At 45.9% G+C, this 16800-nt stretch overlaps 2 protein-coding genes across 3 annotated transcripts in view; one reads left to right on the top strand and one right to left on the bottom strand.

The window, feature by feature from the left end:
* Positions 1-1401: 1401 nt before the first annotated feature.
* CISD3 (CDGSH iron sulfur domain 3) lies at positions 1402-9478 on the top strand. The gene is made up of 3 exons (XM_066586390.1): positions 1402-1569; positions 3394-3507; positions 6498-9478. Exons 1-3 carry the CDS (start codon positions 1531-1533, stop codon positions 6675-6677), a joined length of 333 nt encoding a protein of 110 aa, XP_066442487.1. The 5' UTR covers positions 1402-1530; the 3' UTR covers positions 6678-9478.
* A 2185-nt stretch (positions 9479-11663) lies between these two features.
* Positions 11664-16800, bottom strand: part of PCGF2 (polycomb group ring finger 2) — a 39642-nt gene continuing 34505 nt past the window's right edge. For both annotated transcript variants that reach the window (XM_066587982.1, XM_066587981.1), the window contains exons 6-10: positions 15046-15157; positions 14916-14949; positions 14679-14777; positions 13783-13863; positions 11664-12851 (exon numbers count right to left, since the gene is read on the bottom strand). In XM_066587982.1, coding sequence (XP_066444079.1) covers positions 12543-12851; positions 13783-13863; positions 14679-14777; positions 14916-14949; positions 15046-15157 — 635 coding nt within the window. In that variant the 3' untranslated portion in view covers positions 11664-12542. The remainder of the gene's footprint in view (positions 12852-13782; positions 13864-14678; positions 14778-14915; positions 14950-15045; positions 15158-16800) is intronic.

Here is a 16800-nt window from a genome sequence, read left to right as displayed (position 1 = left end):
TGCTCAGCCGCACTTGTCGCAGGTCCCTGGCACACTTGCTTGTAGTTTTCCCCAAAAAACCCAGCCTCCAGGAAGCACTGGCCCTGATTGGCTGAGCCACTCGTTGGAGAACCAATCATAGCTATTCAATGCGATGGCTGTGATTGGTTCATCCAGTGCTGCAGTGATTGGCTGAGCCGTGGCACTTGAGAACCAATCGAGCCAACGCTTTCTGAAAGTGGGGATTTTGAACCTCCAATTTGGGAAGCGCTGACAGTAGACTTCAAACAAGTGCCAGGGATCTGAGAAGAGAAGTGTGGCGGACCGGACAGCAGCTGTTAGGTGATTGTATTGTTTTTTGTTTTTTTTATGCAGTTCTGGTTTATTTTAGGGCTCAAGCAGTGGGATTTCCTACTGTAAAAGCTGAATGTGTTTTCGTGTGATGCGATGCAACACATTGCTAGGCTCCATAGGGAAGTATGGGCTACAAAACCGCAAATCACGTCTGTATTCTCGCAATTTAGCAGCACACAACACAAAACATCACTAATGTGCGAGAACACATTGGAAAGCATGGGCTTCACATACGTGCGATTTGTAGCGCTGTCACATCGCAAGAAAATCGCGTGATTTTGCTGCCCATGTGAAAGCGGCCTTATGGTATGTAAATGATGCAGGGTGGTCCGCACTGTCTCTGCTTGCAGGCTGCTCGTCACATAATTCTGCCCCTCTCGGATACGCAGTGCAGTGGAGTCATCAGCCGGCGCATGCGCAGATGAGCTTCGCCTGTTGTAGGCAGCTTCGGCTCGCTCTTCTGCGCGGGCTGGTGACCACATGGTACCCGTGACTTTGCGGCACTATGTGTCTGAGAGGGGCTGAATTATGGGACGAGCAGGGAGAGTCCGGACCCCCTGGCATCATCTATATACCACGCACGAATACTTTAAGAATAAACTACTCCGGTATGTGTTTCTTACCAGGGTAACCAAAAGGACCGTGTAGGACAGCGCCATGTGTGGGCCGCAGCGCTGCTCTGGGGTTACTGAATTCTGCTGCCAGGTTCCCCGTAGGCAGAAATAAATGAGTATTTTGCCCACTGAGAATAAATATAACTTTGACTACAACCTGTGTTCCCGTGTAAATAAACCCGACCCAAATCCATGAAGTGTGGGACGATTGAGAAGGTAACTACACCAAGAGCGTGAAGATAGAGTGCGAATTTTAATATTTCAACCTTTTTGCGCACATTTGAACGTGTTCCAACCTCCATATGTGGGAATACTCTGGCTTCTTCCAAGCGCCACTAGAGGGCGCTCACTGCATGGTAGCTGTATACGTGCACGTGCTTTCCTCTCCCCCTAGTGGTGGCTTCCAGTGCATACGCTGAATGCCTGAGTGGTTTTATCCCAACTCCCCACCACCTGCCCACGCCATAATAACGGGCACTAGAAGGCGCCACCATTGCGATTGTGGATAGCGAAGAAAAAGCGGAACCAAGTTATCGGGGGAAGTGTTTCCGGAGGAGACAGATCCCGGCGGGTAGCGCGTACAATGAGGTCACTGCAGGGATTGAAAGTCACAGTGTGGCGGGTGAGTGTCTGTGATTGCAGGGGCTGTGTAATGTAATGGCGACACCCCAATCCGGGCACATTCTGCAGTCCCGAAGGATCGAGCCGCCGCCGGTATATCACCCCCGCTGCGGGATTTGGAGAGCTTTTTGGTCCCATATAATACGCACGCGCGCCATCTGCCGGCCAATAATCAGTACTACAGCGCTACCGAATGCAGACTACACACCACTGGAGGGCGCTGTAGAACATCTTGACCTGGCAATAAGAAATGTGTTCCCCCAATATCCAAGCCTGCAGTACAAACTGGCAGCTATCTGCACTGTAGGAGGTTTATTCTTTGTACAGTTGGTCTAAGACAGTGATTTTACCGACTACTGACAGCCAGGCTCCTGCTCTAACCGTTAGTGGCAGAGAAAACTCAGATCCTGGCAGTTTAGCCCAGTATGTGCCACAATCAATAGCACTGCAACATCCATCATCAACCTGCAGTGCGATTGCAAGGTAACAATGGGTTCCCATGAAAACGGAAGACTAATAAAAGCCTCTATGTTTACCATTTAACTTGGTCTATTAAACTCCACCTCCGGCAGAGCCTGATGGGCTTAGTAGAATGCACTGCGGTGTAATATTCCAGCGACCGAACGATTGCAACTTCAAGTCCCCCTGAAGGGACTAAAAATAGTGTTGAAAAAAGTCCAACAAAGTTTAATTGAAGGGAAAAAAACTACAGTTAAAAAAATGATTACCTCGTTTATCAGGCATGGCGAACGGCGTTAAAAATAATTTTAAGAAGTAATGCCAGAAATGCAATTTTTCTTTTGCTAATGTAATAAAAAGCAATCTAAAAGTCAAATATATGTCAAAATGGCACCAATAAAACTACAACTCTTCCTGCAAAAACCAGACCTAGGGGTGCGTTCACACGGGCGATAAAATCAGGCAAGCTTTGTCCGTTGCGAGACACAAAACGCACAGAAATAGAACCCATTATTGTCCGCGGCGCCGTTTATGTGGGTGATTTAAACTGCCACATGCTCTGTTTCCGTGTGAGTCTTGCATGAGAATAGAACATGCAGATGGCGGTCTGCCACCCAGATGGGGAGTCCGTGTCCTGAGCAAGGCGAGTCGTGCCAATTGTTCTCCCCCCAATATAATGTTCCGGGTCTCGGAATGCGGTGATGCAGATTCAATTGTTTTTCTTGAAAAATGTGCAGTAATAAAAATAAAAAAACTCTTGTAAACTCGTCGTCGCAATAATCATGCGGATCCAGAGAAGAACGTCATCATGTTATGTTTACCGAATGGGGAACGCCTTAAAACCAAACATAAAAACACTGGCGGAATTTCCGGACACTTTTTTTTCCATCCCCCCCTTCCTAAAAAAATGTACTAAAAGTTCGCCAACACATTATATGTACCCCAGAGTGGTGCTAGTAAAAAATCCAACTTTTCATACGACTGATATACACACCGTAAAAATGTAAATGAACCCATTGAAATCAATTTGTTCTATGCACGGGAATTACGTAGATCCACCGCGTATATACGCTCGTATTCCCGTATCAGACTTTGATAGATGCGGGCTCCACATCTATGATCCAGACCCCATCCCCTCATATCCAGGCTCCCAGAGCTGGGTGGATTTTACAGAAACAGTCCAGCACCTGGTGCTACTCTGCTTACGCCATTCCCACATGGTGCTCAGCTGTTTCTGTAAGAACCAGCCAGCACTTTGGACCTGAGGGTGGTGGCCATCGGTACGGGACCCAGATGATAATACACAGGGAGGGCACTGGTGCATGTGAGGGTAACTTGGTGCCAGTAACCCTTCTACTATTAACAGGCATACAGCACAGCAAAATCGGCTCCGGTTATCGCAGCAAAACATCCTTTTAAAGTGCAGTTGAAATCTGGCAAACTATACCCATGGTGCAGCTGTGGACACAGCAAGAAGCAGGTGGGTGGTGTGAATTGTAACCTGTACCCAGCATATATTGTTCTGAAATGAGATGTTTGATGACCTTCAGCTGTAAAATAGTTCAATGGTAAGCGTACTGTATAGAGACTGATGGCCACTTTATTCGAGGCACCCATCTGGTACCATGTTGGACCTTCAGGACCGCAGCAGTTCATGGTGGTGTAGATTCCAGCAGGTGCTGAAGTCGTTCTGCAGGAATATGGCCAATACGGTCATGCAGACAGGAAGCTTATAATTGTTGTAAATTAGACTGAGGTGCCGACATGCTCTTATTAGCTGACAGGAAGGGGTCATCGATTCATGCTGCTTGCCCCAAATCCTGATTTCCCGGCAGCACGGTGCAACAGAAATCTGCATTGATCAGAGAAGGGATGTTTTTCCACTGCTCAGTGATCCAGTTTTTGTGGTCTTTTGCCTGCTGAAATCTCACCTTTAACTTTCTCTTAGTACTCGTGCCGGGACTGGTTGTCCGCTCTTATAGCGCATGCATGCAAATCCAAGTGTTATGCTGAATTGGATGCCGTATGTATATAGCAGTGATGGCAAACCTTTTAGAGACGGAGTGCCCAAACTGCAACCTAAAACCTGATTATTTATCGCAAAGTGCCAACATGTCAGGGGTGGGGCTTATCACAACATATGATTTTACCTTCGTGGTTATAAAAAGGTCAGGGCCCATTCAAAATAGACCGTGTGCAGATTTTGCTTTTTGGATGCCGAAATACTACAGAATGTCTTCAGAGGAAATTTCTGCAGCATTTCCACATCCAAAAAGTAGTAAAAATCTGCACACTGCCCATTGTGAAACAGCCCTGCCCATTTCTGCCACATGTAAACATACCCCAGCGGTAATAGTGACTCCCCACAGTGGCTCCAGCGATAATAGTGACCACCCTCCCCACAGTGGCCCCAACAGTAATTGGGACATCCAACAGCGGCTCCCAGTAGTAATGGTGACATCCTACAGCGGCACCCAGTATCATAGTGACACCCCACAGCAGCCCCCAGTAGAACAGTGACACCCCACAGGGGCCCCCAGTATAATAGTGTCACCCCACAGCAGCCCTAGTATAATAATGACATCCCACAGCGGCCCACCATCCCTCCCGAGACCCACATACTTGCCCCCTCCTCCTCTGTGGAAGTCCGCTGCTCCTCAGCTCAGTGTTGCTGCTCGGCGATGATCCCGGTGCACACTGTGACGTCAGTGTGTTGCCGGACGCCTCCTCCCCCTGCTCTCATGGAACCAAGTAGTAGGAGACGTCAGGGGAGGGGGAGGAGGATCCCGGCTGCACACTGCTAGCAACGCAGTAAATGAATACTGGCAAGGAAGCCGCAGCCCCTGCTGGTATTCACTGACGTGGTGAGCGGCCGATGGCGACACATGCCAGCAGAGAGGGCTCTGCGTGCCGCCTCTTGCACGCGTGCCATAGGTTCGCCACCACTGGTATATAGGAACTCTCAACAACATTGCTTCGAGGGCAGAATATGTCTGTACATGCAGATTCTAACAGATCCTATTTAGCAGAACACTAAGGCCATGCAGTTATGTCCTAAGCATCTGTATGGCCTCCGTGCACTGACTTACAGGCCCCATGTACTGTGCTCTGCCGTGTGCCATGTCCATGGGCCCTAGTAGTGTAATGGAATGGAATTTTTTAATACCATCAGATTGCTTGTAGGCTATTGAATTTTTTGTGCATGAAAGATCAATATACACATATCTTACTAAGTCTCTGCAGAAGAAAATGATGCACTTATCTTTTTTGCATTGAGTTTTGCTTTTCATGCATTTAGAAAGCTTCATACTTGTTTTGCAGTGTCTCCTACAGACCAGTTTCTCACTTAGGGGCTTTCCCAGCACTGATCAGCTGGTTTCTCTCATGAACTTCTATCTCATTTACTATTCACTAGTAGGGCTGTGGAGTCCGAGTCAGAGTTCCATTTTGGCTTATAAAAAAAAAAAAAATCTATATATATATAATTTTTTTTCTGATCTAAGCCACGGTGTATCTATCTATAACTATGATGTAGGATGTAGCATAATTATTTTATCAAAATATTGATAAAACCATGATATTACCATTTTATACAGCAAATTTATCACCTAAAAACATGAAGGAGTTGGAATCTGGGAAAATATCAGAGGTTTGGCTCACCGACTCCACAGCCCTGTTTACTAGTGGGTTGCGATTTTTGGCCAATTCTTGTTTATGCCGCTAAATAGCCTCCTACATACGGCCGTGTGAATAAAGCCTAAATCAAATGGTGGAAGATCAACTGGACTAAAAACAGAGCCTAATTGTACTATGGGAAGGTGGATTAGGGGCAGATGATCTGGATGGAGAGCAGAGCATAACAAGACAGTAGTACTACAAGCTACAGGATGTTAAGGCATGGTGGCTGGTTAGATGATGGCACTGTCATACTGCCCTCTCTCTGTACTAGTAATTTTCTCGCTCCAGACCTGTTCCTTTTTTTTTTTCTATCATCTTTTACTACTTATGTGAATGTAATAATCAATGACACACTGCTTTCCATAGACTTTACTTACAGATGAAAGACAGTGTGCTGACTTCTCCCTGCCACTGCACAAAACACCTGAGTCGTCGTCTCTCAGAAATTCCTCAGTGTGAAATATGCCCCCCTCCCAGAAATGAATGCAGGGGAGCAGACTAGGGGGAAGAGCTGAGAAACAACCCACCAGTTTACTATGGAATTTGCTTAGATTTCAGTCCTCCGATCTGCAATGCTTTAGAAAATAATACAAGCATAGAAATCAAACAATCATAAAATTTTTAATGCAAACCAATTACAAAAACTCTTCATTTCCAGAAATCACATAGCCTTAAAATAATGTTGAAATGAGTATACATCTATCTCTAATAGGACAATTACATCACCAGTTCCACCAAATTGAGGAATAATTGAATGCTTCGTAACCCAGTTTTTCCTTTCCTAATCTTTAGCCTTTCTGCGATGGCTCACACCGGAAAGCCGCCCCTGATCTCGCCCCGCTTCGCTTCACTCTAACAGAAGACAAGGAAGCCTGGCTCTGTGGCTGCAAGCAGACCAAAACCCCTCCGTACTGTGACGGGACGCACAAGCAGAGCTACGTGCAAGAATGTACCCAGGAACCGAACCAGTGATTAATGGACTCTGTAATGTTAATAACACCCAATGGCTGCAGTCTGGGTGTGTTTGGATCTAACTGTGACAATCAACTGCAGCTTTCAATCAGCCGTAATTATATGTTATGATTAATGTGGAGATCCGTATGACAAAACTAGGGGGCGCTGCTGATGTAAGGCGATGCAGCCTTATCACTGGTAATGTCAGTGTTATAGGAGTCATCATCTGCCATTCATGCCAATTTCATACAATGGTGTCCGAGACATGGCTACATCACTACAGAGAAGCAGAGCTGTGCAGGACCGTAGAGGGGGACGTCTGTTATAGGGACACTGTTCTATGGGTGCTAATCGATTTTCCATAGTGACTGTCACAATCTTAAAGCATAACAAAACTTTCAAAAAACTGCATTGGAAGTTTTTATTGTTGGGGTTCCAGGTGCCAAGACCCCAACTAATTGCTAAAAGAAGCACTCAAGTAAGCGCTGTGCTCCTTGGGATGTGATTAGCAAGTTGTGCATGGACTCAAACTTTCTATTGAGCCCATGCACCTTTTCTAGGGGAGCTGATCAGGCACAGTGCCCATTGTTTTTGTGATTGGTGGGGGTCTCAGCACCTGGACCTCACTGATCAAAGCTTCTGACCTGTCACTATGATATGCCAAAGGTTTGAACCCCCTACAGTTTAAGATGAGCTGTGTTTGTTCTGCATGAAAAGGACAATACAGGTTTGGATGAACACAACTTGTTCTACTTTTAGGTTCACTTCTCTCTTTAAGCTTCTTGACTTTAACCCCTTAACGCTCCGTGACATACAGTAATGATATGGAGGTTCAGGGATTGTATGGAAGGGGATCGGGAGTTGATCCCGCTTCACACAATGCTGGTGCCAGCTGTTTCTTACAGCCAACACCCACCAACAGATGCGATCAGCAGCACTGCTGTCCGGAGCTGTTAACCTTTTAAATGCCACTGTTAATTCTGATAGCGGCATTTAAATGCCAGAATCGATGTTCGGGGGTGTCAAACGGCCCCCCACGATGAGATCGCAGAGTGCAATGTGGTTTCCATGCCATGGCAGTCGGGGAGCCCTTCAGAAAGCACCCAGGGCTGCCATGGTGGATTGCCTTATCAAGCTATTCCTGTGGTGTGGCTTGATAAATTGCTTGTGAGATCACAGTATAATATAATACTATGGTATTACATCATACTGCAGGAGCAATCAAACCCTATGGGTTTATATTCCCAATGGGGACTAAAAAAAATGTAAACAGCAGTTTAAAAAAGTTTTAGCAATTATTTAAAAAATAAAAGATAATACAAGTTTGAAAAAAATGGTACCAATAGAAACTACAGAACGTCCCACAAAAAACGAGCCCTAACACAACTATGTCGATTGAAAAATAAAAATGTTATGGCTGTCGGAACATGCGAGTAGAAAATTATTTTTTTTCCAAAGATATTTAATCTTCTAAACATAGTACAGCAAAAAAAAAAACAACTATATAAATTTGGTATCGTAGTAATTATACCAACCCACAGAAAAAATGATCATGTCAGGTACTTACAGTGTAGTGCATCTGCTAGTGGTGCAGGTCCTTAAACTGTAGTGCATCTACTAGTGGTGCAGGTCCTTAAACTATATGCCTCTACTAGTGGTGCAGGTCCTTAAACTGTAGTGCCTCTACTAGTGGTGCAGGTCCTTAAACTGTAGTGCCTCTACTAGTGGTGCAGGTCCTTAAACTATATGCCTCTACTAGTGGTGCAAGTCCTTAAACTGTAGTGCATCTACTAGTGGTGCAGGTCCTTAAACTGTAGTGCATCTACTAGTGATGCAGGTCCTTAAACTGTAGTGCATCTACTAGTGGTGCAGGTCCTTAAACTGTAGTGCATCTACTAGTGGTGCAGGTCCTTAAACTGTAGTGCATCTACTAGTGGTGAAGGTCCTCGCGGGGTAGTGCATCTGCTAGTGGTGCAGGTCCTCGCGGGGTAGTGCATCTGCTAGTGGTGCAGGTCCTCGCGGGGTAGTGCATCTGCTAGTGGTGCAGTTCCTCGCGGGGTACTGCATCTGCTAGCGGTGCAGGTCCTCACAGTATAGTGCATCTGCTAGCGGTGCAGGTCCTCACAGTATAGTGCATCTGCTAGCGGTGCAGGTCCTCACAGTATAGTGCATCTGCTAGCGGTGCAGGTCCTCGCAGTATAGTGCATCTGCTAGTGCTAAAGGTCCTCGCAGTGTAGTGCATCTGCTAGTGGTGCAGTTCCTCACAGTGTAGTGCATCTGCTAGTGGTGCAGTTCCTCACAGTGTAGTGCATCTGCTAGTGGTGCAGGTCCTCGCAGTATAGTGCATCTGCTAGTGGTGAAGGTCCTCACAGTGTAGTGCATCTGCTAATGATGCAGGTCCTTGCAGTGTAGTGCATCTGCTAATGATGCAGGTCCTTGCAGTGTAATGCATCAGCTGCAGGTCCTTACAGTTTAGTGCATCTAATAGTGGGGCAGCTCCCTGCAGTGCAGTTCTGGGTGACATTACACTATAGACATGATGACATTCATAATACGTCTGGTCCATCGTGCTTGATGGCATCGCCCGTTTCTATCCTGGTGACTCGTGCCTACTGCTCATATCAGCATTGTAGCCTGTGATAAGCGGTATTTCACTGTAATTTATAAATTATGCCATAAATTCTATGCACGTTGATGAAGGAGCTTGGATTAAGTTTTTGTATCGCTGGAATAAAAAGAGGTTAATTACTGTCAAAGCATTGATCTTAATGAGCATGTGAAATCTGATCCAGGTAATTAAAACTGTATAGATAATGGCGCCACGGTGTCTGGCTTTTTGTATGGAATTACGTTTCCATCCGTGTCTTGTGTTTAGCAATATTTTGTTCGCAGTGTGCTAAGGCACAAAGCACTGACCTCTCTGAGCTTTTGGCCTAGGGGGAGGTAGATGCCAAGAGAAGGCTTCCTTTTAACGTGTCAGTATACCTTTATTTTCCATCTGTATTGGCTGTGCATTACAAGGGCATCCCACAAAAAAGTGCATTATACATTAATTTAGGGCAATATGCATACATCTGCTATATAAATGGAACATTTTCTGTGTAAACAGAGCCTGCGAGGGGTTTTCCCATTACTTAAAATTGCTCCACAACCACTCTGTACTTCCTGGTTGCTGCTGACTAGGACATGTGACTGCTGCAGCCAATTGCTGGCTATAGAATGTCACTGCTGTGGCCAGTCATTGGCTGCAGCAGTCACATGTCCTGGCTGTTAAAGCGTTCTGCTGGGATCTGTTGTTCTACATGGTTTCCAGCAGTTCAGCTCCACAGGCAGGGTTGATTGAGCTGGCTGTGGATTGTTCCAGCCAGCCAATCCCCCAGGTCTGTTGCTCATATATACCAGCTCCTATGCTGTGGCTGATGGCCTCTCTCTGTTTGTTCAGTATGTTTAGTGCTATGTTCCTGTGTGTCTGTGCAGCTTTGTGTGATCAGTGTCATATTCCTCTGCAGTTTGCCTTTTGTGTAGTGTGAACTATGCCCTGCTGTGGATCCTTCACCATCTAGGATGAGGTAAGTTCCAGTGCGGGCTCGTGCCTAATCAGGATGATCGCCCCGCATGCAGGCAGGTTTCCTGGGGTTAGTTGTCTTGTTAGTGTAGGAACCCGCAAGACAATGAGGATTCATGGAGTGGGCTCACGGGCTAAAGTATCTTGGCTAAAATCCGAACGAATACCTTGTACCTGCCAAAGTTAGGTGTGCAGGTGAGTGTTTTGTGCGCTTGACAGTCTTTGATTTATGCTTTTCCACGAGTAGGTAGTCCATCTCTCAGTCCTGCGGTTCTGTGGAGTTCACCTTTCAGCGAGCATTAAAGTCTGTTTCGCTTTTACCGTGTTTGGTCTTAGTTTGCCGTTTGGCAAGTGTGTAGTCTGTTTCTCAGTGTCCTTATTCTGTCCCAGTTCCTGAGTTCTGTCTAAGCTGTCTGAGTTCTGCATCTGAGTTTGGTCGTTTGGAAGACGCAACACTGGCCCGCAAGAACTGGAAAGTACAGAGTGCTTGTGGAGCAATTTTAAGTAATCGGAAAACCCCTTTAAGAGGCTCTAGTCGGCTACTTTGAGCCTGACAAGGTACGCTTATGGACTCAAAATAGCTAATAATCTGAGTCCAGAAATGTGTTATTCATACCTTCCCTGTTGTTCGCCCACTGTCAGCTGTCCCACCTGCCGCTGAACACTTCCAGCGGGCTACATAGTCTGCAGAATGCATTGTCCTTATCTTATAGGGCTCGAAGTACCTGACAGATTCCCTTTGATAGTATTTTCTTAAAAAGTGTACCTAGCTGTTCAGTATAAGCTGCTGCCCTGTATATGAACATGAGGAGTAACTATTTCTGGCTACTATATTATTTGTATCCTGCATTGTTCTCTCTCTGCAGGGTATACATCTGATTTTCAGCTCTCTCAGAACTGGTGGAAGAAGCCTGCCGCTGTGCTGTATTCTATACACTCTGCCCAGAGAACTGCAGATTCTACCCTCTGTAATACACACAGCAAGAAATATTATGTAGGATCTACAGCAGATCTTTTTTCAGTCCTCAAGTTCATTGTAAATCTGGATTAATGCTGAATATTGCTAGTTTGCTTATGTGATAACTAGTTTGAAAAGCTAAACAGTTTGAAAAGTTAGTGACTATTTAGGGCGTATGCACACGGCAAAGGCGGATTCTGTATACCTGCCATTACGTTTCTTCATCTGTATTGTGGATGGTCCACACGACTCACCGTCAAACATGCGCAGTACAGTTTTTTTTTAAATTTTTAAGATGGTGCCTGATAAGCATCAGACAGGAGGCTGCATTGTATGGAAGTGGCAGCAGTACACAGAGGGAACCTCCAGAGTGTGACAGGCAATTAGGTGAGGGGCTGGGGATGGAAAAAAATGTATGTGGCCCTTTAAAAACTAGAAAGAGGTTATACATTGAACACAATACAGTAAGTTCAACCTAATGGTGACTGCAAGGAAGCCTTTATTTTGGTCTACGCAAAGGCTTTCCAGCTTTGCATCAGTACAAGAGTTCTGAAAGCTCTAAAGATATATTAAAAATAAACAAATACAGAATTTTGGACCTAAAAAGGCCCCGATAAAAGCTGGATATTCACTTAAAAGTGATAGATTGTGAAAGAACTATAACATTCGGAAGAGGCTGCCCATAAAACAGATTTTTTTAATACCATAATCATACATACACAAAAACAGTTTGTATATCTTTATTTATATTGACAGGTAGAGACACCCCACAACCCCCAAATCCCACCCACAACAGGGACACAAAAATGCTTGAGGGAAGAGGGGGGGGGGGAATATGAAATATAGGGGTGGTGGACCCCGTTGTGCCATATTATTGTGGTGACCAGGTGCTACTGAGGGCACTTTGAAAACATACATTCAATAGCGCAATAAGAAAAGTGGCGCCCCCTGGAGTGCACGTCATACATAGATGGCTAGCATTAACAAGACCTCCAGTCATGTTTCTGCTCTGTCCTGTCTTTCAAAGTTCACGCAATTAAAATAACTTATTAAACAGCCTGTAGGAAGGAGTCTTAGAGGCGGTCGGCTCCAGCGATGACCTGCCAAGGTCTGTTCCCTTCAGTCAGAGTACAAACATGTAACAAAACTGGAGAACCTAAATCAACCGGTATGGATCGGGCTACAATCAAACGAGAAGGTGTTGACGCTCCCCAACCGCTTATAAATTATAATAAGAAAACATTACAAAAAGCTTTTAGGTGTAAGGAGGGATTAAATTACTCTCGTCCATAGAAAATAAAAAAGTTCTTTTTTTTTTAATATATACATATGTATAAAAGACTCTGGGCAATTAAAACTCTCAAGTGAGGGGAGGTCCAGGAACCCCATTCAGCGTAACTTTACGCCCTCGACTGGCTGAGTGCCCATTATGGATGGCGGACGCGGGGGCGAGTTCAGTGCTGGGATTTGGAGAGCCTTGGCATGGAGTGGCAGGGCTGGGGAGGGAGGAAGAGGTAGAGGGGATTGGCGCTGGGCTGCTGGCCTTGTCACTGGTTGACTCCCCTTCTGACGTTGTTCCGCGGTTGGCTTCTTGTAGGTTCCTTGGACGACTGAATCGTAATCTCTTACAGGTTGGTTGAACCCGATACTTGAGAGGTAGCGGACCAGTCTGAAGAAAGAGGAGAGGTGTACATGGATCAGTTTCCTGGTGCAGAATGTAGCAGTTACCGTAGTTTGCTGCCATCCCACAATGACATATGTAACTCCCTGGCAGCTACTTACTTAACCTTGGCGCACGGATTGTATGGAGTAGGCTTTGGAGCCAAGCCCACGTTATACATGGCTGGTGTTAGCTGTCCTTGACGGTTGACACCCAGCCAAGTTCGGATATAACTCCGATTGCAGCTGTTAAGCATTTAGATGTCACTGTCAATTTCAACAGCAACATTCAAATGGGCCGAAAGAGTGTATCTGGGGGGGCTAAAAAAGATGTAAAAACAAGTGAAAAAGTTTTTTTGTGAAATCTTAATTTCTTTTTTAACTGTTCTTCTTCGTGAGGTTATGGTTGTCCGAAGTTGCCTTGTGAACACCATAGTGGTGAAGAGAATCAGAGCTGCGCTCATATCAATACAAGGCTTGAGTTACATGGCAACTTCGGCTGCAACACGGCTTGTGTAGCACAAAATTGCAAGATCCCGATGGCACATCACAACCTAATGATCGTTAATGTTCTCTCGTCGCAACCCACAAATTACTGCAACAAAACAATCGTGAAAACTCCAGTAGTTCTGGATTTCAGGCAACTTATGGTCGTTGCAACTACTGGTGACCAAATTCACTGTTCTTACGCTGTCTGTCGCATCAGGATACTGTGACTGTTGACCATGCAACGTGTGCTAAATTCACCATGTAACCTTAGCTAAACCTGGCCATATACAGCAGGTTAGATATTGGTCCAAACGGCTGACTTATCTCTCTGGACGAGCTAAACGTGCATGTTTAATTCAACGAGAAGAGGAGAATAAGTCTCTGGTAGACACCAGGGATGTTGAAATCCAAAGGGAGGCCGAGTCCCCATAATGTAATGGCATAGCACTTACCCGTCCCCAGGGGTATATGTAGGCAATGTCCATTAGTGTATAGTAGTCCTTTAGCAGCTCTTCTTCATATAGGATCTCAACCTGCAAACAAGAGCATAGGGTGAGACGTCAACCGCCAAATCAGAGAACACTCCATCCCGGTATCATGTATCTTGTTCACACAGATGTAACATCACAATGTAGATCATTATCCCAAACCAGTTTATATTACACAGGACTATCTAATATGAAGCTTCACCTCCGACTATCTCCTGACATATCATGTCAATGGGTCTGTGCACTGGTAACCCTATTGACATATACAATTTACTGCTTATCTGATTTTTTTTTTTTTTTTATTGTCTGTGGTCGTTTTCCCACTTAAGGGCTAATGCCCACAGCCGGATTTCTGCCGCGGGAAATCCGCGTTGTCCCGCAGCTATTAGGTTCTATTGAACCTAATAGCTCAATGTTCACAACACGGGAATATGCGCGGCCGGCTTCCATTGTAGTCAGTGGAAGCTGGCCATCACGCTATACTTCTGCTGTGAGCACAGTGGAAGTATCGCGTGAATACGCATCCCTGCCCACCGCGCCATCCGGCACTGCTGGAGAGTCACGCGCTGTACTGCGCATGCCCGCCAGGCAGGATGCGTACAGCGGATCTGGAGTGGTGAGTATTGGTTTTTTTGGGGGGGGCACCGTGGCAAACTCTGCTGCGATATTTCGCTGGCGGAGTCAGTCACAGCCGTGGGAATGAAGCCTAAGTCATTAACCTTAGAAGTGAATGGAAGTTACTGAAACCGCATAGCACAGCCATGCTCATCTGGCTCTGTCATCCCAGACACCTCCTACCCAGAATACCCCTTTAATGTCTCTCAGTTCAGCTGCCATCAGGCTTCTATTTTGTCCTTTACCTTGTACTTGCTTGGAACATCCATCTTATTACGTAAGAATTTAGCGAGGTGAGTTATGGTCATGGCTGCAGGACAGCGCAGGAAACGAAGACTGTTTCTCTGTAAGGAAAGATGAGGAAAGTCAACAACGTGAACCATTCTGCAAGATTACATTAAGTTATCACGTAGATAAGACAGACCTCGTACAAGGAAGGAACAGCTCGGCCACTACTTATATATCCGTGCATCGCTGCTTACCTTCTCCAGGTCTTCACTGTCTCCTAATTCATCCCTGGTAGAATTTAAAATGTGGTAAGTGAATATTAGAAAACCAGTATGATTGATGAGAACAACTCCTGTAGGCCCAGTCTACACCCCATGCTTATACCTCGCGTCCTCGGAGAACTGGATTGACAGACTGATACTCTCCTCCTCGTGAACCACCATCTCTCTAGTCTCGGTGCCTTTGTCCCCCGGCTCGGAGCTGGAGCCACTGTTAGCTGTAAAACATCCGCATAGAACAGACTAATCAATAAGGGAAGTGGTGTTTTACATTACATGTTCTCTCCATTGTATTCCCATAAATCGTGAGGTTTGCAGTGTTTTTCTCTAATTGACAAGAAAAATAATGCACCCATATAGAAATGTCAGATTGCTACAAAACTCGTCCTGCAGTTATATCTCAGGCGGATATGTGAATGATTACAGTTGTGGTCTGATTACACACCGGGTCTTGTCACCAGAGGCCATAAAACGGCTTCCCCGTTGCCCTATAAAAAGTCTCTCAGAGGCTACTCTTGTGTAGTGGACCTCATGTTCAAAGATCGTTGACCACTAGACATGACTTGTAGACCACTTGCCCAATTAAAAGACTTTGAGAGGGGAACGCATCACTGGAATGAGAAAAGCAGGATGGTTGTTCTGATGAATTGCCCGCCCTCCAGGCCGGTCTGCCCGAGCTCTGGATGGCCCAGACAGACCACCAGTAAAGAAGATCATTGGATTGCGCCCATTACGTGTCCTGCCGTTAACACCCCAACAGCGTCACCATCATTTGCAGTGGTGTTGTGAACAAGAAACCTGCTACCGTGTCTCCCCAAAAATAAGACACTGTCGTATATTAATATTCGCCCCAAGAGATGCACAGTGTCTTATTTTCAGGAAGGAGGGGGGGGGGGGTCTTAATGCTCACCTAGCAATATTTATTGAATGTCATCATTGAATAGCTGTGATTGGTTCAGGAACACCACCTCAGCCAATCGGAGCCAGCGCTTGATGAACCAATCAGAGCAATCTCTTGCTGGAGGCGGGGTATTCAAGAGCCTGCTGAGTGACTATTTTTTCTCATGTAGTGTAGCTACAGCTTATTTGTGGGGGAGGGCTTATATTTCAAGCCCCCCCCCGAAAATCAGGGCAGGGCTTACTATTGGGGTAGGTCTTATTTTTGGGGAAATACGGTATGACTAAAACTGTATCGTCTTTAGCAACGATTCCACGTCCTGTTAATGGGCCAAAAATGTTTGTGTTCGAGTATAGAGGCCTTGTGGTAAGTGCTCAATCCTGCACCAACTGCTGGTGTAATGATCTGGGAAGCCAACGCATACAACAGTTGGTCATCCCTAGTAATGATCGAGGGACACTAACAGCTCAGTGATATGTGCCAGAAATCTTGCGCTGTTGCCTCTCATGGCAGGGCTTTCATCAGCAGCATAATGCTCGACCGCAAACAGCAAGGGTTTTCCCAGAAATGCCTCTACCAGGTTGCCACACTTCCTTGGCCAGCCTGGTTGGCAGATTTATTGCTGATTGGGTACTTATGGAACCATCTAGGATGCCAACTTTAGCAGTCTAGGAGTGTGCAGTAGGATCTAGAAGTTCAGTTGCAACATCTGTGGGTAAATGTGCAGCAGGATAACATATGGAGCCTGTATGTCTCCATGCCCAACCGTATCTCATCGTGTATCCAGGCTAGAGGTGGCCCAACAGGGTACTAGAGCCTCCATGCCCGACCGTATCTCATAGTGTATCCAGGCTAGAGGCGGCCCAACAGGGTACTAGAGCCTCCATGCCCGACCGCATCTCATAGTGTATCCAAGCTAGAGATGGCCCAACAGGGTACTAGAGCTTCCATGCCCGCCTGTAT

Source organism: Eleutherodactylus coqui, chromosome 13, assembly GCF_035609145.1.
Source record: "Eleutherodactylus coqui strain aEleCoq1 chromosome 13, aEleCoq1.hap1, whole genome shotgun sequence".
NCBI classification, from domain to species: domain Eukaryota; kingdom Metazoa; phylum Chordata; class Amphibia; order Anura; family Eleutherodactylidae; genus Eleutherodactylus; species Eleutherodactylus coqui.
Note: the sequence above shows the minus strand (reverse complement) of the source record. Positions and strands in the feature narration are given on the sequence as shown.

What these genes read in the sequence shown, in the direction of transcription:
- CISD3 (XM_066586390.1), top strand. Translation starts at nt 1,531, where the DNA reads ATGAGGTCACTGCAGGGATTGAAAGTCACAGTGTGGCGG. An exon ending in TGAAAGTCACAGTGTGGCGG is followed by an intron (nt 1,570 to 3,393) that starts GTGAGTGTCTGT and finishes TACTATTAACAG; the next exon opens with GCATACAGCACAGCAAAATC. An exon ending in GTGGACACAGCAAGAAGCAG is followed by an intron (nt 3,508 to 6,497) that starts GTGGGTGGTGTG and finishes CCTAATCTTTAG; the next exon opens with CCTTTCTGCGATGGCTCACA.